Source organism: Lissotriton vulgaris, chromosome 9, assembly GCF_964263255.1.
Source record: "Lissotriton vulgaris chromosome 9, aLisVul1.2, whole genome shotgun sequence".
Classification (NCBI taxonomy): domain Eukaryota; kingdom Metazoa; phylum Chordata; class Amphibia; order Caudata; family Salamandridae; genus Lissotriton; species Lissotriton vulgaris.
Window position 1 is genome coordinate 873,788,995 of NC_141697.1, and position 26,397 is coordinate 873,815,391.

At 50.7% G+C, this 26,397-nt stretch overlaps 1 protein-coding gene across 4 annotated transcripts in view; it reads left to right on the forward strand.

Moving 5' to 3' along the window:
* HNRNPUL1 (heterogeneous nuclear ribonucleoprotein U like 1) overlaps positions 1-26,397 on the forward strand; it is a 73,066-nt gene that overhangs the window by 42,084 nt on the left and 4,585 nt on the right. For all 4 annotated transcript variants that reach the window (XM_086938621.1, XM_086938623.1, XM_086938624.1 and 1 more), the window contains 2 exons: positions 7,983-9,193; positions 14,602-14,853. In XM_086938621.1, the coding sequence (XP_086794747.1) occupies positions 7,983-9,193; positions 14,602-14,853 (1,463 nt within the window). The remainder of the gene's footprint in view (positions 1-7,982; positions 9,194-14,601; positions 14,854-26,397) is intronic.

Consider the following 26,397-nt stretch of genomic DNA (forward strand, 5'->3'; position numbering starts at 1 on the left):
ATGAGTCCTACGTCCCCGCCTCCGGGCCCGGTCACGGACATTTATGAGAAGCCACTAACGTTAAAGAAAACGAAAGTGAAGCCGTCTGGTCACGCACCCTCGGATGCGAAACCGAAAGTGAAAGTTGCGCTGGTGCAGAAGGTTCTGGAGGCGTCAACTTCCCAAAAATTCAAGATGGCCGACTTGAAGAGCCACGCCAAGATGGCCGACCCAAAACCCTCGGGGTCGGCGGCGAAGTCGTCCGACGCGGCTGCGTCGGCGCCGAAAGGGGTCGTGGACCCGAAGACGGCTCCGAAGAAGCGTCAGGGCGACGACGCGCCTAGGCATGGGGCGTCGGCCCCGAAGACAGTGCCTGCAGGCGATCAGGCTCTCGACGCAGAGAGGTCGCTCGAGCCGGTCAAGCCCTCTCCGGCCTTGAAGAAGAAGGTAGCGGAATCCCTGCAGCGGATTCGAAAGGACAGTGTGGTTCCCGCTCAGGACACTGACTCCTAAGCTCACGCCTAAGCCTGCGAAGGAGCAAACGCCTATCCGTTTTACCCTCCCGCCCAAGTCGGCGCCGAAGGCCTTCGCGCCGAAACAGGGGGGACCCTCGAAGGAGGTATTGACACCGAAAGCTGCCTTGGTGGTGTCGAAGCTTCGGCTCCAGCCGCTTGCTGAAGAGTAACGTCGTGAGGTAATCATCGACGCCAACACCGGGAAACTGTCTCTCCTCAAAAGGAAAATCACTACGGAGCCGGCGTTGGAGCATTTTAAGATCCCTCTCAAAAACAAAAGGGACTCTGCGGACTCTTCGGCTCTGGTGGAACCTGTGTCCCCACAAGCCCTAGGACACTCGCCAACGCATTCCGCCACTGGCGATGCGGACGAAGAAGACGCCGAGTACAACTATCCGGCGTACTCTGATCCGGAGGAGGCGCAAGAACCTTGGTCCGCCGGGGGTGACCCAGAGGGCCCGCAGTCGGGCCGGGACACGCAACTCTTTGCGGCCAAAACTTCCCCGACGGAAGACTCGGCGGCCTTTAACGCTCTTATCGAGAGAGCTGCGGCTAACCACGACGTCGAGCTGCACTCGGACCCCGTGGATGTGGACTTCTTATTTGACACTTTCTCAGTAGCCGAAAAGTCAGTCAAAACGCTGCCGATGCTTAAAGGAGTGCTTAAACATGCAACGGAGGTCTTCAAGGAGCCCACCCGGGCGCGTGTGGTCAACCCTCGCATCGACAGGAAATATAAGGCAGCGCCCTCGGATCCAACATATATCAAGGGACACTTGCCATTGGACTCATTGGTTGTTTCCAGCGCTCGGAAGAGGGCGAACTCACAAACTACCGGTGACGCTCCTCCCCCAGACAAGGAGTCCAAGATCTTTGAGGCCTCAGGCAAACGGATTGCTGCACAGGCAGCTAATATCTGGAGAATATCTAACACACAAGCCCTACTTGCACGCTATGATAGGGCTCATTATGACACCTTAGAGGCAATACTGCAACACTTACCTGACCAGTACAAGGAGGCAGGAGAAATGCTGATTCAGGAAGGAAAGCTCATTACAAATGCATCCATAAAATGTGCACTAGATGTGGCAGAAACAGCCTCCAGGGCGATCAATACCAGTGTGTTGCTTAGACGGCATGCCTGGCTTAGAATTTCAGGGTTCAAACCCGACATCCAAACTACAATACTGAATCAAACGGTTAATCCTGACCACCTGTTTGGCCCTGAGGTGGATGCGACACTGGAAAAGATGAAAAAAGATACGGAAACTGCCAAGTCTATGGGGGCCCTACAGAGTCAGCAGTTTCGGAGTGGTTCCTTTCGCCGCTCCACTTCCAGAGGCACCTCAAGGGGTCGGGCGTCGCAGTCCACTCAGTATTACAAAAGTAACACCCAGACATCGTACAACAACAAGGGTAGAGGGGGTTACAGAGGCAATAACATCAAGGGCAGGGGACGTGGAAACAACAGCTCCAGGTCCACCGCCGCCAACAAGCAGTGACGCCTTGTCACTGCCCCCCGACCATACAACACCGGTCGGGGGGAGACTCCAGCAGTTCCTGCCAGTGTGGAAATCCATCACCACGGACAGGTGGGTCAAGTCACTTATCCAGTACGGGTACTGTCTGGAACTTACTTCCATTCCACCAAACATACCCCCAAGGAGCCGTCCTATGTCCGGCGAGCACTTGACCTTGTTGCAGCAAGAAGTTCTAGTCATGCTGCAAAAAGGGGCGATAGAGCTCGTTCCATTGCAAGAGCGGGGAACAGGGGTTTACTCCCTGTATTTTCTGATCCCCAAAAAGGACGGATCCCTCAGACCCCTAAACTGGTACATCCTCTCGGAGCACTTCCATATGCTCACGTTACAGCAAGTGCTTCCCCTGCTTCAGCAAGGGGACTTCCTGGCTACGCTGAATCTGAAAGATGCCTATTTTCATATCCCCCTGCATCCTTCCCACAGGAAGTATCTCAGATTCACAATTCTAGACAAGCATTACCAGTTCAGGGTTCTGCCGTTCGGGGTCACCACGGCGCCGAGGGTATTTACAAAATGCCTAGCGACTGTGGCGGCGATCTCCGTCGCCAGAACGTCCACGTCTACCCCTACTTGGACGACTGGCTCATTCAAGCAAAGACAGAACAGCAGTGCGTCGACCACGTGTCACGCACCATTCATCTCCTGCACGATCTGGGATTCTCTCTGAACTACCCAAAGTCCCATCTCCAGCCCGCCCACGTGCGACAGTATCTGGGCGCGACAATCAACACTCTGGCAGCCACTGCGCAGCCAAATACAGTGAGAATCGCCAGTATCCAGACGCTGATCCAACGATTCAGACCTCAGCACTCTCTTCCAGCGAAGGTGTTCATGCAGTTGATAGGCATGATGGCCTCCTGCATCTCCATTGTCCCGCACGCAAGACTACATATGCGTCCGCTTCAGGAGTGCCTCGCACGTCAGTGGACTCAGGCTCATGGGCAACTGACAGACCTAGTGTTGGTGAGCGGTCGGGCATACAACTCTCTGCATTGGTGGAATCCACAAAACCTTTGCAAGGGCCGACCTTTCCAAGAGCCTGTGCCACAGATTATCCTGACGACGGACGCCTCTCTCCAGGGATGGGGAGCGCATGTACTCCAGTACACAGTGCAGGGACTATGGACACTACAGCAAAGGAAGATGCACATCAATGTGTTGGAACTGATGGCAATCTTCATGGCCTTGAAGGCGTTCAAAGTACATCTGTGCAACAAGGTCGTGTTGGTCCGGACGGACAACATGACAGCCATGTACTACATTCAGAAGCAGGGAGGCACACACTCTCCGCAGCTGTCTCATCTGGCTCAGAGCATGTGGAAGTGGGCCATTCAGAGGAACATCTTCCTCATGGCAGAGCATCTCCCGGGCAAGGACAACCAGATGGCGGACCTGCTCAGCAGGCGCAGCCATCAGATGCACGAGTGGGAGATACATCCATCAGTACTCCAACCGTACTTCCAAAGGTGGGGTCATCCAGAGATAGACCTGTTCGCCACAAAGGAGAACGCAAAATGCCAAAGATTCGCCGCCAGGTTCCCACACCCGCAGTCACAGGGCAATCCGATGTGGATGAACTGGTCAGGCAGATTTGCGTACGCTTTTCCCCCAGCACCTCTGATACCGCTGGTGGCACGCAAGCTCAGGCAGCACTCAATGACTCTCATCCTGGTTGCTCCAACGTGGGCTCGCCAACCATGGTACACCACGTTTCTAGAACTGTCCGTGGTACCGCATCAAAGGCTTCATCTCACTCCCAGCCTTCTGACGCAGAGCCATGGCGACATTCAGCACCCAGATCCGCAACAGCTCAACCTGGCGATCTGGCTCCTGAAGTCCTAGAGTTTGGCTACCTCAATCTTCCTCCCGATTGCATGGACATCATTCGGGAGGCAAGGAAGCCCACTACGAGAGCTTGTTATGCGGCTAAATGGAAGAGGTTTGTCATCTACTGTGTTAACCACGATATTGACCCGCTGGATGCTTCCATTCAAAACATCATTTGTTACCTGTTCCATCTGTATCAATGCAATCTGGCGTACTCTTCCATCCGCATTCACCTGTCTGCTATGGCAGCATACCTCCAGAATAGGCAACACCTATCACTCTTTAAGGTCCCTGCTATCAAGGCCTTCCTGGAAGGACTCAAAAGAGTCATTCCACCAAGGACCCCACCAGCTCCAGAATGGAACCTCAATGTGGTTCTTACAAGGCTGATGGGTCCTCCCTTCGAGCCACTGCACTCTTGTGAGCTTCAGTTTTTGACTTGGAAGGTCACGTTCTTAGTAGCAATTACATCGCTACGGAGGGTTAGCGAACTGCAGGCGCTTACCATCCAAGAACCTTTCTTCCAAGTACATGCTAACAGGGTGGTGCTCCGCACTAACCCTACATTCCTACCCAAGGTGGTGTCTCAATTCCACATAAACCAGACAATTGAGTTGCCGGTGTTTTTCCAAAACCCAGAGACGCTGGCGGAGCGGATGCTCCACACCCTTGATGTTAAGAGAGCCTTGATGTACTATGTAGACAGAACAAAAGATTTTCGCAAAACCAAGCAGCTTTTTGTTGCTTTTGCCACACACCACAAGGGAAACGCTATCTCCAAAGCTGGGATCGCTAGGTGGATAGTGAAATGCATTCAGATCTGTTACGCTAAAGCTAAGCGCACTCTCACTATCCCCCCAAGGGCCCACTCCACCAGGAAGTTGGGGGCCTCTATGGCTTTCCTAGGTAACATTCCCTTAGAAGATATCTGTAGAGCAGCCACATGGTCTACCACACATACTTTCACTAAACACTACTGTGTAGACGTGCATTCCAAACAGCAGGCAGCTGTTGGTCAGGCTGTTCTCAAAACACTTTTTCAGACTGCTGCAGCTGGCACGGGCGGCCGCCGCTAATGGAGGGACTGCTATGTATTCTATGCACAGATATGAATTCAGCAGCCCACATGCCTCGAACTGCAAATGCTACTTACCAGTATGCATCTGTTCTTGGCATGTAGGGCTTCTGACATTCATATCGCCCACCCTCCTCCCCGGCGCCTGTAGCAGCTGCAGTATTTCATTCATATGTATATATGTATATGCTCATAGCATGGTCATCACTCACATACTTCACTCCATCTCTGCCAATGGCTAAAAACAATCTGGGGATGGAGGCGATGCCCATGCGCACTGTAGTCCAGGGGAGGAGCCACCTATCTCGTGATACTTCGAAGACTCTTCCAGGACAACAATGTGCAATCATCCGGACCCAACACTAGGCGGCGATCTATGCACAGATATGAATGTCAGCAGCCCTACATGCCAAGAACAGATGCATACTGGTAAGTAGCATTTGCATTATAATAGGAGCACTTGCACTTTAGTACTGAACAGCAATGAGGAAATGTGCAGAGACACTGAACCACCAAAAACCGAGGCAAAACTAGGTCAGAAAGGAAAACAACCAGAGAAACATGCCAAAAGATGGCAGGTATAACACGAGCATTTATAGTTCTCGATAAATGTTGATGACGAGAAGAACCAGTTTCTAGAAAATGTTGTCAGTAGGGGGTCCTTATGCCTAAAAAGGTTTGACAAGGGGGTCGCGACATCAAAAAGTTTGAAGACCACTGCCTTAACCCCTTCCCTTCTGGGCACATTCCCCCGCTGTGCTGGGGGGAAGGGGGGCGCGCACAGCACTCCAGTGCTCATTACTAGCTCTGCTCGCCATGAGCCACGGTGGTCGTGTGCTCATGATGAGCTGAGCTCGTCATTACCACGCCTGTTTCTTTAGAACGTTAAGTAGTACGCTACTGTAGGCGGATCTCCTTCAGGAAATGCCCCAGATCATGTTGTGAAGATATCTTTTTGGTATGGAATGTGGCCCATTTGGCAGTGTCTGTAGCTTTGGAATGGGGCTCCAACCTTGCCCCCACCTGGGAAGCCTACCAAAACGAACAGTTTATGTAAACTATACACTATTGTGGTGCAGCTCTTTGTGGATCATATATGCAATTTTGACATTAATCCTGGCCCCATAGGGTAGCAATTTCAGTGAATACAGGTCAAGAGCGATATGGTTACGTTTTTTCGATCCAGTGATGAGCCTAACTGCTGCATTCAATGTAGCTTTCAGCTGTGGAGTTTTTGGGAGCCCCACCAAGCTGGTGTAACTGTAATCTGCGGTCTTGAGTTCTTCCAAGGGGAGGCAGAGAATATTCTTCACTGAGATGCCTTTGTTCCACCTGAATGGAAGCACGCAATGATTATCCCACCCTTAAAAAAGGCTAGATCTGACCCTTTGATATTGTCTAATTACAGGCCGATCTCTCTACTTCCTGTACTTTCCAAGATCTTGGAAAGGCATATTAACAATCAGTTAACTCATGTGGGATTTTTAGCATCTGTCCAACGACTCGCCACAATATGAAAAACAGAATTGAAATAGAGGATGGTTATTGGCAGGCTGATAAACCTTTTTATAACCAATACGGTTACAGTAAATTTATTATGTTCTCATTTTCCATACTCTACATTGATTACATTTATTTAAATCCAGTTCAACAGTCTTTCACAAATGTCTGTGCTTACAACTATACACGAAACATGCAAGACCTTCTGTTCTGCTACAACAAGAATGTTCGAAGCAAGTGTTAACCAATGTATTCTTATTCCAGTTTTGGGCTGACGGGCAGTGAGCAGTCTATTGAGGAAATATCAATGTGGCTTTGGTGAATTGGTGGTATAACCTTCAGAACAAGAATGCTTTCCTCTAGACTTCATAAATTGTCATTGACCATGGGGTTTATGAATTACAAATGCATGGAAGTAACCAAGTACTCGTATGTAGCTATCTACTTTTCTTAAACATAAACATACTTATTTACTACAGAGGTTCTACGACGAATAATGTCGATATAAAGGTTTTGAAGTCTTAGGCATTCAGCTGCTGCTCCATAATTCAATGCAATGGTAATGCTGACCCCCACCTCCAAATGCAGTCAGACCATTTGTGATGGACACATGCTGTTTGTTGGTGGCTGTAGGATTAAGCTAGAAGTCTGCACAGCAGTTTTCTCCAACTAATCCCCACCCCATATGAAATACGCTATGCACTACCTCTGGAGGCCTTCATGATTGAACAAATGGGGGAAAAACAGTATACAAGCTTGTAAAGCTGCTACCAATGCCTTCTCCGTTGTTTGTTGGAGGGTGCTTGAACTGCTGTTTGTGTGCAGCTGGATTAAACTATTTGCTGTTGTGCTACTTCTAATTAGCTAAAGCGCCAACCCTGTCAATCCTGGGACAATGACCCTCACTATGGTACGTGGATAAAGCACCTCTTGTGGAATGAGAAAACCCTACAATGTGGCAAATCCCCATAAGAAAGTCCACCAGAGTAGTTACAAAAAGCACTGAGACACTGATTCATACCTGTGATATGAAAGAAGCCACATATGGCATACTGGTGCAGACTATTGGTGAGTGCAGCTGCAGTCTATTAAGAAACGTCTCATTTAACTTTGGTAACAATATGCCGTTATAGATAAAACATTAAATGACTCTTTGCTATGATTAAGGAGGTGTTTTGCAAGAATGAGACTGGTTCGCATCACTCAATTTTTAGCAAATGGTTTGTATCTTCAAATGAGAAAAATAATTTGAAATAGTTTTGGGTTTGGATTAATAGGCCGGTGGAATAATTTGTTCTTAAATTGCACCAGAGACTCACTCCAGTCCTAAGAGAAAGTACAAACATTTCCGTGATCTAAAGTTTATCCTGTCCTGTTCTTTGCCAGTGTGATCAGTGTAATATTTCTGCTTCTTAACAATTGCTCTTAGGATTTTCTTTCTTAATAGAGCCTGTACCTTGAATGAGCCATTGGCTGTTCCTTGCTAAAAAAAACATGTTTTTCTCTGACCTGGGTTAATCCGGGTTTTTTTTCCTTTTCTTTTAGGCTTCAGCCGTGGTGGAGGGCCAGGCAACTACAATACCCAGCCAAGCCGATGGGGAAATGACAGTCGGGATGACTCTGGCGGCCGTGGTGGCTTTGAGTCTGGCGGCCGTGGTGGCTTTGAGTCTGGCGGCCGTGGTGGCTTTGAGTCTGGCGGCCGTAGTGGCTTTGATTCTGGCGCCCGGAGTGGCTTTGATTCAGCCGGCCGGGGTGGCTTTGACTCCGGTGGCCGGGGTGGCGGTTTCAGTTCTGCTGGCCGGGGAGGTGGCTATGATTCCGGGGGCAGAGCAGGAGGTTACGAATCAGGCAGCCGGGGTGGCGGCTACGACTCTGGGAGCCGGAGTGGCAGCTATGACTCTGGCGGACGGGGTGGTGGCTATGACTCTGGCAGCCGTGGTGGTGGCGGCTATGACTCTGGCAGCCGTGGTGGTGGTGGCGGCTATGACTCTGGCAGCCGTGGTGGTGGTGGTGGTGGTGGTGGTGGCGGCTATGACTCTGGCAGCCGTGGTGGTGGCGGCTATGACTCTGGCAGCCGTGGTGGTGGCGGCTATGACTCTGGCAGCCGTGGTGGTGCTGGTTATGACTCTGGCAGCCGGGGTGGTGGCGGCTATGATGCTGGCAGTCGGGGTGGGGGTTATGACGCTGGCAGCCGGGACGGTGGCTATGACTCTGGCGGCCGGGATGGCAGCTACGGTTCTAGCACCAGAGGTAGTGGTTATGAACCTGGCAGTAGAGGATTTGACTCTGTTGGCCGAGGTGGTGGCTATGACTCTGGCCGAAGTGGTGGCTATGACTCTGGGAACCGGGGTGGCGGCTATGACTCTGGGAGCCGGGGTGGCGGCTATGACTCTGGGAGCCGGGGTGGCGGCTATGACTCTGGGAGCCGGGGTGGCGGCTATGACTCTGGGAGCCGGGGTGGCGGCTATGACTCTGGGAGCCGGGGTGGCGGCTATGATTCTGGGAGCAGGGGTGGCGGTTATGACTCTGGGAGCCGAGGAGGTGGGTTTGACTCTGGCAACCGGGACGGGGGATATGACTCTGGGAGCCGTGGAGGCAGTTATGACCGGAATAGCCAGTCTCAACAGAGCTACAGTCCTGTGCGTGGACAACCTTCACAGAGTTACAGTCCAGTTCGTGGTGTGAGTGGATACAAAAGTAGTAGCACATCGAACACTTCCACTCCTGGTGCTGCATCCAGCTACAACCAAGGACAAGTAAGTAATATGCTTTTTATAGCTTTTTTATTTGGATTTAGAAGTTTAAACCATTCTGATGAATACCAGTGAATGCAAACCTGCTAGACTAGTAAACATTTTCCAGCAGAATTCTTCCCATTATAAAATGTCTTTGATTTTCAGACACTGGATCTTATGCTGTTGAAATACTTAGCAAAGGAGATGATGGACGGAGTGCTAAAACTTTTAAACCCCACCCCCGGTCATGGATCTGGGTTGAATCCATCATGTTTCTTTAGCTTACTTCGCCACCCCAGTTAAGACACAGCTATATTCAAATCAGTCTTGACTCTGTGCCTCATGGGAATAGACTAGCCCGAACTGCCAAGCCATGTCTTCCCTGGATCGGAAAGAATCTGGTTTCGGGGGGGGGGGGGCACACCTTATCAGCCAGGCTAGATTGAATTCAGTGGGAAAGTGAGCAAGGGACCCACGTCTGGGCATGCCCTGCCAACTTAGTGCGAACAAAGAAAACACAAGCTGATGGACAGTGCTGAAACTTTTCAAACACGCACCCCCCAGTCACAGATCTGGGTTGAATCCATCACCGTTCTTTAGCTCACTTCGCCACCTCCTTGTGTTTGAGTGAAATACATACATGACCAACATAGAAAGTTTTGTACATCACTCATCCTAAAGTTGTGTATTTTAGGTTCAAGCTTGTTTTTATTCTTGCAAAACAAGCATACATTAGCCTGCAAATGAGAGCATTATTGTGCTCAATATATTGTCGTGTTCAGAGATGCGACAGATTAACAACCCCAACATCCCCCGGTTGTTCTCACTTCTCAATCAACCGTAGGGAAACAAGCAAAGAAAGGGCAGCAGTACATGAGTGGGTTCTCCCTTGGGGTGCAGAAACCGTCTCTGCCAACCGGAGCAGTCTCAGATAATGGGGACAAGTCAATTCTGTGAATTGTTGAGAGAGAGAAGTGCTATAACTGGTTGCCAAAATTCTCGATAGGAGTCCTCTTGAATGGTCCTGGCCAGTTTCACCTTTCCAAGTACATGCCAGATGCGATGGATCGATTCCAGTGAGTCGGCAATCTCTCGGTACTCCTATGTGCTAAAAGTGCAGCCCCGAGAGCGAGGCCGATGTTCTGGACTCAGCGGATTTTGAGAGGATATGTGAGTGGATTTGGGAAGCCCCAGGGTAGTTTAGGCCACAAATCAAGGAATTTTAGCGTGTAGATCTCAACATCAGTCAGAATCACCTCCCAAAATTGAGCCGCCTTGTGAGAAGTCATTTTTCATATTTCGTCAAGTGCCTCCTTGCTGCTTCCTATACTGAGCATTGCATGAGCCAGTGCCTGATTTGTAGATAGTGGAGCCTCTTGATCTTTGGGAGTTCATAATCCTCTTATAGTCTCAACAGGTTAGGGGGTCCCTCCTAATCAAGTCTTTTGCCGGAAGGGCAATGATGAAAGACCCCTATGGTACCGCCTGTCCCCCACACCTTCAAAAACGACCTGGCTATCGGAAATATGTATTAGCTTGATGGACGATAAGCCTTGGGCAAGAATGTGATCGGACGTAGCGGAGTGCCCGTGACGGCCCAATCCATAAATAACCAATGCTTCTCCGACTCTGCTCTAGATCATTTGAACTGCGTAACATTATAGTAATGGAGTAGACGACCCCCAATCCCCCTTTCGTTGGAGGATGCCAGAATGTCGGGCCCAAGCGAAGTGTAAGACCCTCTGTAAAGGGGTTTTGGAGAGGGAAAAGTTGATATAGGAAAATAGTCCATGGGTGAATAGTCTTAATGGCCACCACGCGGCCTAGCAGGGACAGAGGATAAAAATTTCAATGGGTCAAATCCGCTCTTACTCTCTGTGCAAGGAGCTGATAGTTGAGATTTTTGGGGTCCTCCATCCTTGCCAACTGAATCCCCTGGTGAGGGACTGCGCCAGTTCTTCACCGAAGGGGGTATTCCTGAGCCAGATCAGCCAATGTCTCTGGCAAGACTGCAAGGTTAAGTGCTGTGATTTATTATGGTTCAATTTCATGCTAACTCCTAAAGCCTCCCCAAACCTCCCCTAGGTCCTTCATGAGGAACGGAAGAGCATCCCTAGTGTTGTCCAAAGCCACAATAACCTAATCAGTGTATAAGTTGTTGACCTGTCGACCCGGCCCCACTCCCCCCTCCGGCCGAAGAGCACTCCAGTGATATTAGGGTGATCTTTCACCCTTTGGGCAAATGACTCCACCTAGAGTGCAAAGAACAGGAGCAACAGTGGGCACCCCGTGCGTATTGGAAATAAAATAGAGCTCCTCCTGTTTACTCGGACAGACTCTCCTCCGGTCTCCCAAATTACTCAATATCCAAACATGTCCAGAGCATGTGACTGAACGCCTTCTCTGCGTTGCTAGAGAGCAGCACGATCTCTTTGGAGCGGTGACTTTGTCTAGTATGTGAAGGATCCTCTTGGTGTTATCGGCACATTGCCTCTGAGGGATAAAGCCCACCCGGTCCAGAGCCACCAGTCCAGGCATCATAGGTGTAAGGCAGGCCACTAGAATTTCAGTGTATTGCTTAGCATCGACATTTAGTAGCAATATGGATCCACACTGTCATCTTTTTGTCAGGCTTAGTATGGACTTTAATTGATGCTTTAATTGAGGGTGGTATTGTGGTAGGCTCCTGATAGAATTGGAAAGCCTAGTGAGGAACGTGGCCAATGCGACACAGAAGGTCTTGTAAAAAAAAAAAAATTGAAGGAAATCCACCCGGACCCAGGGATTTTAAAGGTTTTTTTTTACTCTAGATGGGCCTGAGAACTTAGACTATTCGAATTGGGCAAGTAAGTCCGGGCACAATTCTTCAGTCAGGTGGGCTGTGTTCTGTCGTTGGAGGTAGATGGTGGGGTTTTTCTGCAGGGAAAGCCTGTGCTGAATAAAGAACTTTGTAGAAATCCCTAAATCTAGAAGTAATAGGACCATCCCCTTAAACAACCGCACCCTCACTCAATCAGGACAAACTCAGAGCTCAATGTCAGCCCCTGGGAGTCTATTAGCTAGCAACCTCCCGTGTGTATTCCTTCCCACACAAAAAGCATTTTTTAGGCGAAGTAAGGAATACTCCGCTCTATCGCGATCTAGCCCAGCTAATTTTTTTGTGGCAGCCTTCAGTTGACACCAAATTCTAGGGGCCCCTGTAAATTCACATCTGATCACTTTTAAAGCATTTCGCACCAGTTATATAGGGACGTCTGGATTTTTGGCACCAAAATCATCAGTGATTGCCTTCTGTATCTGCTTATTACAGCAGGGCTCTGCACAAGGGTTTCCCTGAGGCGCCATGCCATGGGCAGGGGAGGGGGTTGTTGGGCTGTGATAGTGTAAGATCTAAGGATATGGCCAAGTGATCCTATAGCGCTCTTCATTCTATATCCTCCGCCGGCAGAAGGTCCCTGGATCCCAAGAAATAGGGTGGGAATAAAAAGAATAGTCCCTAGTTTGTGGACCACAAATTCCTCAAACCAATCTCTCGCATCCAAAGGGTGCAATCCTTAGACACTTCTCCCACCCTTCTCTTCCTGCAGACCGAGCGGTCTAGATCTTTGTGAAAAACCTAGATTAAGATCACCCCTTACAAAGAACAATCTATCCTGTGTGGTCATGGTTCTGGCTGCCGCCCTCCAAGAACCGACCCTGTCCTTCATTAGGTGCATTTAAGGACCAATATGTGGGGGCCCAACTGTACGCATTAGACAAGCAAGCGGCCCCTAATTTCTGCTAGTTTTAGGCCCAGCCTCTCCTGAAAAGATCTTGAGACCAGTATTGCACCCCAGCTGTTGTGTGTGCCATGAATGGAAGGTATTGGTGAGGGAAGACCTTAGTATTAAGCTGGTGCCAATCGCACACCGCCAGGTGGGTTTACTGGAATAGGCATATATTTTTGTGTGTCTGTTCCAGATCGTAGAAGATAGCCAGCCTCTTAACTAGGTTATTAAGGGCCTTCATGTTAAGGGTGACCACTCTCCCTGCATTAGGAGTCATGAATTTGGGAAATGAGTTATGGGTCCTGAACCCACTCGCCCGAGGTCTGTATTGTGAGAAGCACCTCCATTTGATGTAGACAATATTTGTTGGATGTGATCTGTATGTGTGCACCCTTAAAAAAAGGTCTAGAAATGCCTAGGATACTGGGCAGCGCCAGTGCCAATCCAGCGTTAATGTGAATGAGGGCCATACCTGGCGCACCTCCAGGGCTAGCTCCCGGACGTCCCTGGCAGACACCCACCCCCACCCCCCCCCCCCCCCAATCCAAAACACAATTTGAAAGGCCCTGGCAGATTTAAGAGATCTCCGGAGTCCTCCATTCTTGAGATAGCTTCTCTCCAGGACCATTATAGCAGTCGAGTCTGGATTTTCCAGAACGGGACAAATTTTGCTGCCACCGAGATCGCCCGTTTCTCCGATCCTTCGCAATCAGTCCAGAGTCAGACTCCTCATTACCGTCTATCTGTAGTAGCTTGCATGCTTCTGCGAGGGGTGCGATTTTACTGTAGTTTCCCTTCCCATCGGAAGATGTTGTGAAAGGGTTGCCCCAGGCGTATGGAATGTTTTATCCAGTGTAAAGGCCATTTCTGGGTAAAACCGCTGCGTCTTCTCTAATGCTAGGGGAGAGAGGCTTTGGAATAGTTGTATTGTGTGCCCCAGGGTTGCAAAGGTTGTAGATCTGTGACCTTACGTAGAATCTGCTCTTTTATAGGAAAGTTGTGAACACGCACTAAAATGTCAACTGTGATTAAACTGATGCATAAGTCATGCTAGAGGCAAGTATCACGATTTGTTACCATGAATTTCTCCTTCCGGGAGCAATATTACAAGTGCATGTTAAGAATTTATTCTAGTTGTATGCCGGGAAAGTAAATTGTTTCGTTGGAACCAACAGCGATGCTCATCATTTTTGTATGTGACAGTCTTTACACAGTGAGCTACCTAAAATTGTATCTAAACGCGACCAACAGCAACCGTTAAAATAGTGACTTTTCTAAATGAAGTGCTGCCTGGTCTAAATGCAATGTTTCTGTTGAATAGTCTGTATTACCTTTGGCTCATTAAGTCCAGGGGGATTCTAGCTTTCATGAGGACTGGCTAAAACTGCACTACTCATTGCAGAAAGTTAGTTAATGGTTACCTAAGTTAGTTCCTTCTAGACATACACTTCACACTAGAGCATAGTAAAAGCCGAATTCTGGAGAATACATTTTACAGTTGCTCACTATCTAGATTCGAAGCATACACCCATAACAGGTTTACTATGTTCAGTAGTTTTTGAAGGCAAACTTTTATTTGAAAGTGTATCACTTTTGAAATTTTGGATAGTGATGAGGTGCAAGAATGAATGTATTTTTATGTTTTCTTTTTCTTTTTTGCAGTCAAGTTACAGTCAAGGCTATAACCAGTCAGGATACAGTCAGAGTGGAAGTGGAAACAGCTACAGTGGGGGGGCTGGTGGTGGTGGTGGTGGTTATAGTCAAGGTTACTCCCAGCCACCCCCTTCAGGTCCTCCTCCTCCAATTTCTGCCAGTGCCCCACCTCAAGCACCTGCAGCAGTTCCTCCGCCAGCCTCTGCAACTGCAGCAGCACAGAGCTACAGCCCAGCAGGTTATAACCAGCAGTATCAACAGGTAGTTGAAATAATATACTCAAAAGTTTTGTTGTTTTTAACTGGACCTTTTGCCACTCAGTTGTAATTAAATTATGCTAATGGCTTTTAATTAAAATTCTGTATACACCTGTAGGTGTGTAAAATGTAATGTGTTACGAGCAGATGTGCCGCAGTCATTCTGCAGAGAACTTGTGGCTGTGTGTGAGGCATTGATAAGGCGTCAAATTTTTGACTGTTTGGTGATTTGTTTTAAAAGGAGATTTACATGAGTAGGTTGCTTTAATGTAACATGGTAGAAAAGAAAAGGTGAGTAGCAAGTTTCCTCCCAACAACAAAAATGTTATCGTGCACCACTTGAGGAGCTGGCTTTCTTTTAGGCATCAACCTTCCTTTGATATGGTGAGGGGTTTTGCCAGACCACCCAAGAGTAGTGTTTCTAGCAAATGATGTAGGATTGACTGGCAAGCAGCATACTGTACCATACCATTGTATACTACCTCAAGTATGGCAATATTATGTCCCTCCTGATGGAGATGGATTAGCAAAAGCAGGGTTAATGGAGCGTGAAGCAAAGTGTTGGGACGGAATGCCTTCAAGTGTAGCTCTGGAGAGCTTGCTTCTCTGCCATATGTTGATCTCCTGGAAAGTTGTCTAGCGTTTTTGATTTTTACCTAGGAGAACATGAAAATCGTGCCTGTCCATTGGGGGTCTCTGGTTAAATGGATTGTGACACTAGTGTGAAGGAGTGCGAGAAGTGCACCATTCTTTTACAGAGTAGTTACTTCCCTTTCTATCCAGGCTGTAGGATGTAGACTGTAAATGTTGCCTTAATCTGTTAACCAGTGGTACCTGTATCGCTTGGAAAGGCTTGCATGTACACTTCCTCTTCGTAAAGTCTGAAATATCACTTTCCCGGATTATTTGGCCTCTATCATATCTTGCATGTGTGTTAAATGGTGAGGCAGTGTGTTAAATATAAACTGGGCTAGTTTCTGTTCTGCTTATCTGAAAAACAGGTTAGTATTAGATTCCTTACCTTACAATACCCCCAGGCGTCAGACTGGATCTGGAAATTTTTGCATAGCAGTACCCCTGCGCGTCGGTAGGCATCTGCGGCTCAGTGTCTGTTGTCGGCGTCGTGGGCGCCGGGATGACCTCGCCGGAGTACTTAGACGCCGCCCTCCCGCGCTGACGTGATTTTCTTTTTTTCATGCCAGCAAGCACAGGTCCGGAGAAAGTGGTTCTGTAGTAGGGGAATCTCTGTTCTAGTCATAATCTAGTGAATAGTCCCGCCCATGTGCGTGTACCCCGGAGCAATCAAAAATAATCTCTTAAAGTGTCGAAAAAATGCAGAACTGCACAGACATTTAAGAGAGAATTTAAAGACATATAATGCAGCCTGTAAACAGGCTACACTGTCCAGTACTTCAACTAGAAATTCCACCAAAAATCCACAAACAGCAAAGCCTGTCCAGATTTGCTTTGTCTTAGCAGCAAAAACCCTCTGGAATGATAGAGAGGAAGACATGGACAGACCAGCCCCATAGGCTGCCATTATGTGGCTCAAAACAGGATACTGTGCCTTTAAGAGAACTTTCCAGAACTTCACAGTATCCCAGAATGCACTGCAGATCCCTTTTAATTTCAGTACTTTTTCCGGCTCCTGCAAGCAGGACCCTGGAGCATTGAGCTCTCCCTTCTTAAGGGTTTTTGGTGATTTTTCACTAGTTTTCTCATAGTTTAGTACTTTGTTGTACTTTAGTGCCTTTCTCCTTGGTTTTTACACTGTTTTTTTGTCGAATATGCCTGCATTATTCGATAAATGCCCGGAGTGCTCCAGGAAGAAAGCCAAATCGGAACCCCATGAGGTGTGTATCCTCTGCCTTCCTTCTTCACATGTCCCAGAGGAGTGTGTGATCTGTCGAGGCTTCTCTGGCAGGACCCTGAAGGACAGGAAGAAGATCAGACTTCAGGGCCTCGAGGAAAGAAGATTGAAGGCACAAGGTGGGCTGGAGGGGCGGCTTCTGCCCATGCTGAGGCCTCGGGGGGGGGGGGGGGCTCCCCAGGGACAGGAAGGCCAGCAAACGTCGCCATTCTCTGCCTGGGTCTATTGCGCCCACTACGGCGTCGAGAGGAATGACTACGGTCTGTTCCCCATCATCTAAAACGAAACGACGTCGACGCTCGGCGTCGAGGGATGTTACAAGACCGTCGAAGTCCCCGGTGACAGTTTCGTCGGCGCTCGCCGTCGGGGCGACTTCGCCGTCGCCGTCTAGGCACAGGTCACCGTCGGAACAGGTCAAGGCGCAGGTCGCCGTCTAGGCACAGAAGGCCGCCATCTAGGTGCCGAGGATCGCCGTCGAGGCACAGAAGGTCATCGTCAAGGCGCAGAAGGTCGCCGTCGAGGCGAAGGCGTTCGTCGCCGAAGAGACGTTCGACGTCAAGGGGCCGGCGTTCGCCGTCGAAGAGAGGTGAAAGGAGGCCTGACGCCGTGGAAAGTTTGCCAACGCCCCAGGCTGGTAGATAAGGAGGTTCGCCGGGCTCTGTATTCCGAGGTGTATACCCTGTCTGGGAAGGTGACTCCCCCTCCTCCATTACCGAGGGGTCCCCCTCTGAGGAAGCCTACTCCTCCGTTGCCTCCACCGCAACCTGGGCCAGGGTTGCCAGTGAAGCCACCCCCGGTTCCACCGAGGTCGACTTCGTTGCCTATTCTTGCGACGCCACTGAAGGCCCCGTCCAAGCCCAAGTCACCTGCTCCGGTGGATCCGGTTGGTCGTCCTCGGCCGAGGAGGTCACGTTCACGCTCCGGACGGAGAGGAAGATCAAGGAGTCGTCATAGATCCTCCACCAGATCATGGCGTCGCCATAGGAGGCGGGGGTTTAGGTCCCGCACGGACTCTTCCAGGACCCATTCCTACTCGCCGACCTTATCGGACTCCCCTGAGACCAGGGTTTCTCCAGTGGATGACATTGCCACTTTCCAGGAGGTCCTCCTGAGGGGGGCTGCGAAGTTGGGTATTGCTGTGACGGCACCTAAACCTTCGACGTAAGTGAAATTCGAGACGCTTCATAAGAAGCATTTGTCTCGCCCTCTTCTACCACTAGTACCTGGATTGAAGGAACCTGCAGAGGAGCTATTCCTCTCACCAGCGGTGGTGAAGGCCGCTCCCTCCCGACTTCTAAAGAAGTACAGGGCCCCGGATTCGGACCCTGCCTTTCTAATAGTAGATCCGGTACCGGATTCGGTGATAGTGACGGCGGCCAGGAAATTACACTCTACCTTGTCATCCACCGTGCCGCCAGATAAAGAAAGTCGATGGATTGACTCGGCTGGAAGGAAGGCGTGTGGGACTGCTTCCACAGCCATGAAGGCGTCCAGCGATACAGCTCTGCTGGGACGTTATGACCTGGCGCTGTGGGACTCCCTGCAACAGTTCGTGGAACTGCTACCAAGAGACCAGAGGGAGGACTTCCAAAAGATCCTCAAAGAAGGGATGCTGGTGTATAATCAGCGCGGCTGCGGATGCCTCCTTGTTGGCTGCCCATGGTTACTGCCATGGAATCCATCAACGGCGACATGCCTGGCTCCGGCTCACGTCACTCAAGCCGGAGGCCCAGCAGCGGGTGGCCAACCTGCCCTTTTTCGGGGATACCATATTCGGAAACCACACAGATGATGAGATGGCCCGCATGAAGGCGGTGGCGGAGACCCTTACGGCTGTGGGCTTGGAGAAGCCCAAATAGAAGAAGTCCTACCGGCCGTTCCAAAGACGCTACGGCGCGCAAGGAAGAGGATGGGGGCAGTCTTCGGGACAGCAGCAGCAGCAACAACAGCAGCAGTTCCGGAGACCCTTCCAGAAACGACAGAAGGGTAGAGGGGGACAGCAGTCCTCTACCGCGAACAAGGGCCCGGCCGGGTCTCGACCCTGAGCGGGTTCGAGGCATGTGGGCTTCTGAATTCATATCTGTACATAGAGTGCCGCCTAGTGTTGGGTCCCGATGATTGCACATTGTTGTCCTGGAAGAGTCTTCGAAGTATCACGAGATAGGTGGCTCCTCCCCTGGACTACAGTGCGCATGGGCATAGACTCCATCCTCAGATTGTTTTTTTCCGCCATTGGGTTCGGATGTATATTGGTTCACTCTAGTCGGAATCGATAAACAATTTTCTTCAGGCCAAAAGGTCTTTAGTTTTCTTCGTCGGTATAGTCTTGCGTTCGGTGCCTGATTCTTCCAGCTCGGTTCCGAGCCGGATTCCAGAGAACCGCGTGCTTTCGACGCGGAAGGCCCAGTCGACGCCACAGACCCTATCGACTGATCATCATAGATCGGAGTCCGTTCAAGAGATGTCCCGTGTGCAACTCCAAGTATCCCCACATCGACGTCCACCCGGTGTGCAACAAGTGTCTGTCGCCGGATCATGATGAAGCCAGTTGCATGGCTTGTTCCCGTTTCAGATCCAAGAAGACTCTTAAGCATCGACGCGCTGCGTGCCAAGAGGCCCAGCAGACTGCACCGGCGCCTGTGGACATCTTCGATGCCGGGGATGATGAGGGAGTTGACCGGGAAGTTGATAAAAACATGTCGAATCCCGCGTCGGAGGTTGACTATAATTACGACGCGGACGCTGAAATGTTCGAAGCCGAAGAAGTCGACTAGGTAGGAGACGACGACGGGGCCATGGAAGATAGCTCGAGCGAAGAGCTAACTCAAACTGACATTGGGGCCGTAACGCTTCAAAAGGCTCAAGTCGAGGGATCGCCACTAGGCCATACCCAAGATTTTACAATGGGTTCTATGGCCCCGCCTTCGGGCTCGGCTACAGATATTACTATTGAGCAGCACCCTGCAAAATCGAAAGTGAAACCAACGGTCTCAACGCAAGCGAAAGCACTGGTGCCCCCCTCGAAACCGAAAGTGCGCATTCCTTTGGTCGGATCAAAGGCCTCGGAGCCGTCGGCACCGACGAAGCAGAAGGGTGTTGTCGATCCGAAGACACAGGTCAAGGGCGTCGAGTCGAAGTCTGCCACGCCGAAGACAAAGGTCAAGGTGGTCGAGCCGAGTAAATCGGCGCCGAAGACGGTCGACACCAACCAAGGACTCGGTGATCCGAAGGTTCTCGAGACTCCACGACGACAAGGCCAAGAGCGGCGCAACACGAGTCCACATCTAGTGGTGCCTCGAAGGATCCCGTCGACTCGGCACGGCCGTCCGCCGCTTTCTCCAAGCAGGTGGCGGACTCCCTAAAGCGCATCAAGGAGAAGGCCTCGACTGTCGGCCCGAAAGATACTCCACCTTCTAAGCCGGTCGAGAAACCTCACAAGGCGTCGACGCTCATTCACTTCATGTTGCCGCCGAAAGTGGCGCCGAAGAATTTTACCCCTAGGATGGGTGCCGGCGTGCCCGAGAAGGTGCCATCAGTGCCGAAGTCGACGACAGTGGTCCCAACCGTAAAGCATCGACAATCTTCGTTGGAAGAACAACAAGAACACTTTATCGATGCCGAAACGGGCAGACTTTCCCTCCATAAACGGAAAATTGTCCCGGAACAGCCAATGGAGTCCTACAAAATTCCTTTGAAGAAAAAGGATTCCACTTAGACTCCTGTTCTTGTGGAACCACTTTCTCCACATGGCCATGATGTCTCGCCCACTTACTCTGACGTGGACGCTGGGGAAGGTGATGATGATGAGTACAGCTATCCTGTCTACACAGACCCTGACGATACCTATGAACCCTGGGCAGCTGGTGCTGACCCAGGTGATCCTCACTCTGCCCCAGACACTCAACTCTATGCTGTGAAAACGTCACCTACTGAGGATTCAGCGGCGTTTAATGCCCTCATTGAACGGGCGGCTAAAAATCATGACGTCCAGCTCCATGCTGACCCCATTAAAGTGGACTTTCTTTTTGACACCTTTTCCGTCTCTGAGAGAACTGTCAAGACTCTGCCTAAGTTGAAGGGTGTCTTAAAACATGCTGGGGAGATCTTTAAAGAGCCTACCAAAGCCAGGGTGATAAACCCTAGGATTGAGAAGTATAAACCAGCGCCTACTGACCCTACTTGCATCAAGGGACAGTTACCTTTAGACTCTCTTGTTTCAAATGCCCGGAAGAGGGCTAATTCTCAAACAACGGGTGATGCTCCTCCCCCAGATAAAGAATCAAAGGTGTTTGAGGCATATGGGAAAAGGGTGGCAGCTCAAGCGGCCAATATCTGGCGCATTTCAAATACACAAGCACTTCTAGCGAGGTATGACAGGGCACACTATGACACACTGGAGACCCTGTTGCAGCACCTGCCAGACGAATACAAAGAGGCAGCTGAGATGCTCATCCAAGAGGGGAAGCTAATATCCAATGCTTCTATTAAATGTGCACTGGACGCGGCTGACCCTGCGGCCACAGCTGTCAACACTAGCGTCATGCTGAGACTACATGCCTGGCTTAATCTCAGGATTTAAGCCAGAGATACAGACCACCATTCTTAATCAGACCGTAAACCCTGATCATCTGTTTGGCCCAGAGGTGGACACCACCTTGGAAAAGTTAAAGGACACTAACTGCTGATTCCATGGGGGCCTTGCAGTCCCAGCAATTCAGGGGTGGTTCTTTTTGTCGCTCAAGCACTAGAGGTGTTTCCAGAGGCCAGCTCTCCCAAAACACGCAGTACTATAAAGGCAACACGCAGTCCACATACACCAAACAAAGTCGAGGTGGATATCGTGGAAACAGCGCCAAAGGCAGGGGTCGTGGAAACAACAACTCCAGATCCTCTGCCACCAACAAACAGTGACGCCTTGTCACTGCCCCCCGACCACGCAACACCGGTCGGGGGGAGACTTCAACAGTTCCTGCCAGTCTGGAAGTCCATTACCACAGACAGGTGGGTCAGGAAACTTATTCAATACGGTTATTGTCTGGAGTTACCATCCACTCCACCCAACATGCCCCCAAGAAACCGTCCTATGTCGGCCGAGCATTTGCACTTATTGCAGCAGGAAGTCACTGTTATGCTGCAAAAAGGAGCAATAGAGCTCGTGCCTATGCAAGAAAGAGGCACAGGGGTCTACTCCCTGTACTTCTTAATACCAAAGAAGGACGGGTCCCTCCGGCCCATCCTGGACCTCAGGCCACTCAACCATTACATCCTGTCGGAGCACTTCCATATGCTGACCCTGCAGCAAGTGCTCCCGTTGCTCCCGTTGCTCAGTCAGGGGGATTTTCTCGCAACTTTAGACCTAAAGGATGCGTACTTTCACATTCCACTGCACCCTTCACACAGGAAATGCCTCTGGTTCACCATCCAAAACCAGCACTACCAGTTCAAGGTTTTGCCTTTCTGTGTCACCACGGCACCCAGGGAGTTCACGAAGTGCCTGGCGACAGTGGTGGCACATCTCAGGAGACGGAACATCCACATCTACCCTTATCTGGACGACTGGCTCATCCAGGCAAAGTCAGCCCAGCAGTGTGCCGCCCACATGTCCCACACCATTCACCTCCTGCACGATCTGGGATTCTCACTGAATTACCCAAAATCCCACCTCCAGCCCGCCCACATACGGCAGTATCTGGGTGCGGCTATAAACACTCTGGCGGCCACAGCACAGCCGAATTCAGTGAGTCTGCAGCATTCAATCGCTGATACACAAATTCAGTCCTCAGCACTCACTTCCAGCAAGAGTGTTCATGCAGTTGATGGGCATGATGGCCTCCTGCATTTCCATAGTCCCGCACGCGAGACTACATATGCGCCTGCTTCAGGAGTGCTTAGCACGTCAGTGGACTCAGGCTCATGGGCAGTTGAAAGACCTAGTGTTGGTGAGCAGTCGGGCATACAACTCTCTGCATTGGTGGAATCCATGAAACCTTTGCACGGGCTGACTGTTCCAAGAGCCTGTTCCACAGATCATCCTGACAACGGACGCCTCTCTCCAGGGATGGGGAGCTCATGTACTCCATTACACAGTGCAGGGACTATGGACGCAACAGCAACGGAAGATGCACATCAATGTTCTCGAACTGATGGCACTCTTCATGGCACTCAAAGCCATCAAAGTACATCTGTGCAACAAGGTCGTGTTGATCCGGAAGGACGTGACAGCCATGTACTACAGGGAGGAACACACTCTCCGCAGCCGTATCATCTGGCTCAGAGCATGTGGGAAGTGGGCCATTCAGAGGAACATCTTCCTCATGGCGGAACACCTCCCGGGCAAGGACAATCAAATGGCGGACCTGCTCAGCAGGCACAACCACCAGATGCACGAGTGGGAGATACATCCATCAGTACTCCAACCGTACTTCCAAAGGTGGGGTCATCCAGAGATAGACCTGTTCACCACAAGGGAGGACGCAAAATGCCAAAGCTTCACCGCCAGGTTCCCACAGTCGCAGGGCAATGCTCTATGGATGAACTGGTCAGGCAAATTTGCGTACGCTTTTCCCCCAGCACCGATGATACCGCTGGTGGCACGCAAACTCAGGCAGCACTCGATGACTCTCATCCTGGTTGCTCCAACGTGGGCTCGCCAACCATGGTACACCACGTTTCTAGAACTGTCCGTGGTACCGCATCAGAGGCTACGTCTCACACCCAGCCTTCTGACGCAGAGCCATGACGACATTCAGCATCCAGATCCGCAACAGCTCAACCTGGCGATCTGGCTCCTGAAGTCCTAGAGTTTGGCTACCTGCACTTGCCTTCTGACTGTATGGACATCATTCGGGAGGCAGGAAGCCCACCACCAGAGCATGCTATGCGGCAAAATGGAAGCGGTTTGTCATTTATTGTGCAGACCACAACATTAACCCGTTGGATGCGTCTATTCAGAATATCATTTGTTACCTTTTCCATCTGTACAAATGTAATCTGGCCTATGCTTCCATTCGCATACATCTATCTGCAATGGCCGCTTATCTCCAGAACAGGCAGCACCTCTCACTCTTCAGAGTGCCTGCCATTAAGGCCTTTCTAGAAGTACTCAAACGAGTCATTCCTCCGGACTCCACCAGCTCCGGAGGGGCACCTCAATGTGGTCTTCACCCGACTGATGGGTCCTCCCTTTGAACCACTGCATTCCTGTGAGATTCAATTCTTGACGTGGAAAGTGGCTTTCCTCATAGCGATTACATCGGTGCGGCGAGTTAGTGAACTGCAAGCACCAACTATCCAAGAGCCATTTATTCAAATTCATTCTAACAAGGTAGTGCTTCGCACTAACCCTAAATTCCTTCCTAAAGTTGTGTCTCAATTCCATATCAACCAGACTATTGAATTGCCTGTTTTCTTCCAAAATCCTAAGTCATTGGCGGAGAGTGCTCCAGACCCTCGACGTCAAGAGGGCCCTGATGTATTACATCGATAGGACCAAGGATTTTAGGAAAACTAAACAACTCTTTGTTGCCTTTGCACCACACCACAAAGGTAATCCCATTTCCAAGGCTGGTATTGCTAGGTGAATCGTTAAATGTATCCAGATCTGCTATCTGAAAGCCAAGCGTACTCTCACCATTCCACCGAGGGCCCACTCCACCAGAAAGTTGGGGGCCTCCATGGCATTCCTTGGAAATATTCCTTTGGAAGACCTATGTAGAGCAGCCACATGGTCTACCGCACTCCAAATAGCAGGCAGCTGTAGGGCAGGCTGTTCTAAAAACACTTTTCCAAACTGCTGCAGCTGGCACGGGTGACCGCCGTTAATGGAGGGAATACTATGTATTCTCTGCACAGATATGAATTCAGCAGCCCACATGCCTCGAACCGAATATGCTACTTACCAGTATACATCTGTTCTTGACATGTAGGGCTGCTGACATTCATATTGCCCGCCCTCCTCCCCGGCGCCTGTAGCAGCTGCAGATTTCACACATACTTCTTGCATGGTCATCATTCACTTAGTTTCACTCCATCTTGGCCACGATGGCTAAAAACAATCTGAGGATGGAGTCGATGCCCATGCGCACTGTAGTCCAGGGGAGGAGCCACCTATCTCGTGATACTTCGAAGACTCTTCCAGGACAACGAGGTGCAATCATCCGGACCCAACACTAGGCGGCGATCTATGCACCGATATGAATGCCAGCAGCCATACATGCCAAGAACAGATGCATACTGGTAAGTAGCATATTCCTTAGTCTCCCCTCCTACCGTGGCTACGGAGGAGGGGGCTACTAATAGTGTGGTGCTGATGAAGGCGGCCTTGGCTCTTGAGCTCCCCACATCCTCACAGAGGTCCTTAACGCAGGTAAGCTCCCCGGAGCCTCTACTGCCGTTTAATGAGGCTCTCACGGACGTCCTGTTGGGCACTTGGTCCAGGCCCACTACAGGTCCGCCTGTAGATAAAAACGTTGCTAGGTGCCACCCCTCTCTCCGGGCGACCCTAGTGTCTTGTCCACCGACCCCACCCCGAGAGCCTTGTTATCCAGGCCTCTACTTCCCAATCCGCATTCCCGACTGCACCTCTGGATCGGGAATCCAAGAGGTATGAGCAGTTCAGCAAGAAGATGTTCTAACCCCCCGCCCCCCTTAGTTTGGGGTTGGACAATTACACCCACTCCCTGTGGGAAACGGTTGCGGCCCTGCTGCCTGAGTGCGTGGGTGGAGCCCAGGTGAAGCGCGCTCAAGCCCTCGCGGAGGGACGAGACACAGCGCGGTATTCCATACGATGTGGACTGGATACTGCGGACTCGCTGGGAAGAGCGATTTCCACGTCTGTGGCGATTTGCCGCCACGCCTGGCTGAGGTCCGCCAACTTCTCAGCCGATGTCCAGAACACCCTTATGGACCTGCCGTTCAATTTGCAGCCACCTCTTTGGTGGCAAGGCAGATAGTGCGCTGGAACGCATCTTGGACCTGCAGAACGTCAACGGCTTCCTCCGGAAGGAGAAGTTCAAGATGGGGACTCTGGCTCAGGTCTTAGCTGCCCTGGACCCGGGAGACTTGATGGTAGCGTTGGACTTGCAGGACGCATATTTTCACATCCCCGTCCTGCCGGCCCACCGGCGTTACCTGCGGTTCACGGTAGGCCACGAGCACTTTCAGTTTACCATGCTCCCCTTCGGCCTTACCAGCGCACCACGGGTGTTCACGAAAGTGATGGTGGTGGTCGCAGCTCATCTGCGCAGGTTAGGCGTTTCAGTCTTCCCCTACCTCTACGACTGGTTGTTAAAGGCGGGCTCGCCCCAGACAGTCGTCCGCCACCTCCAGACTACAGCCGACCTCCTGCACCTGCTGGGGTTCTCCATCAATGTGCTGAAGTCGCACCTGTGTCCCTCTCAGAAGCTCATCTTCATCGGAGCGGTTCTAGACTCGGCGCAGTTTCGGGTTTATCCTCCCGAACAGCGGGTTCGGGATATTCAGGCTCTGATTCCGATCTTTCAGCCGTTAGCCTCGGTCAGGTTGACTCTGGGGCTTGATGGCCTCCTGCATCCTTCTGGTACATCACGCTAGGTGGCGGATGTGGGCTCTGCAGTGGGACCTGAAGTTTCAGTGGGCCCAGCATCAGGGCAAGTTGTCCGACCATGTCTTGATCTCAGAGGGCACTGCAAGACAGTTGCA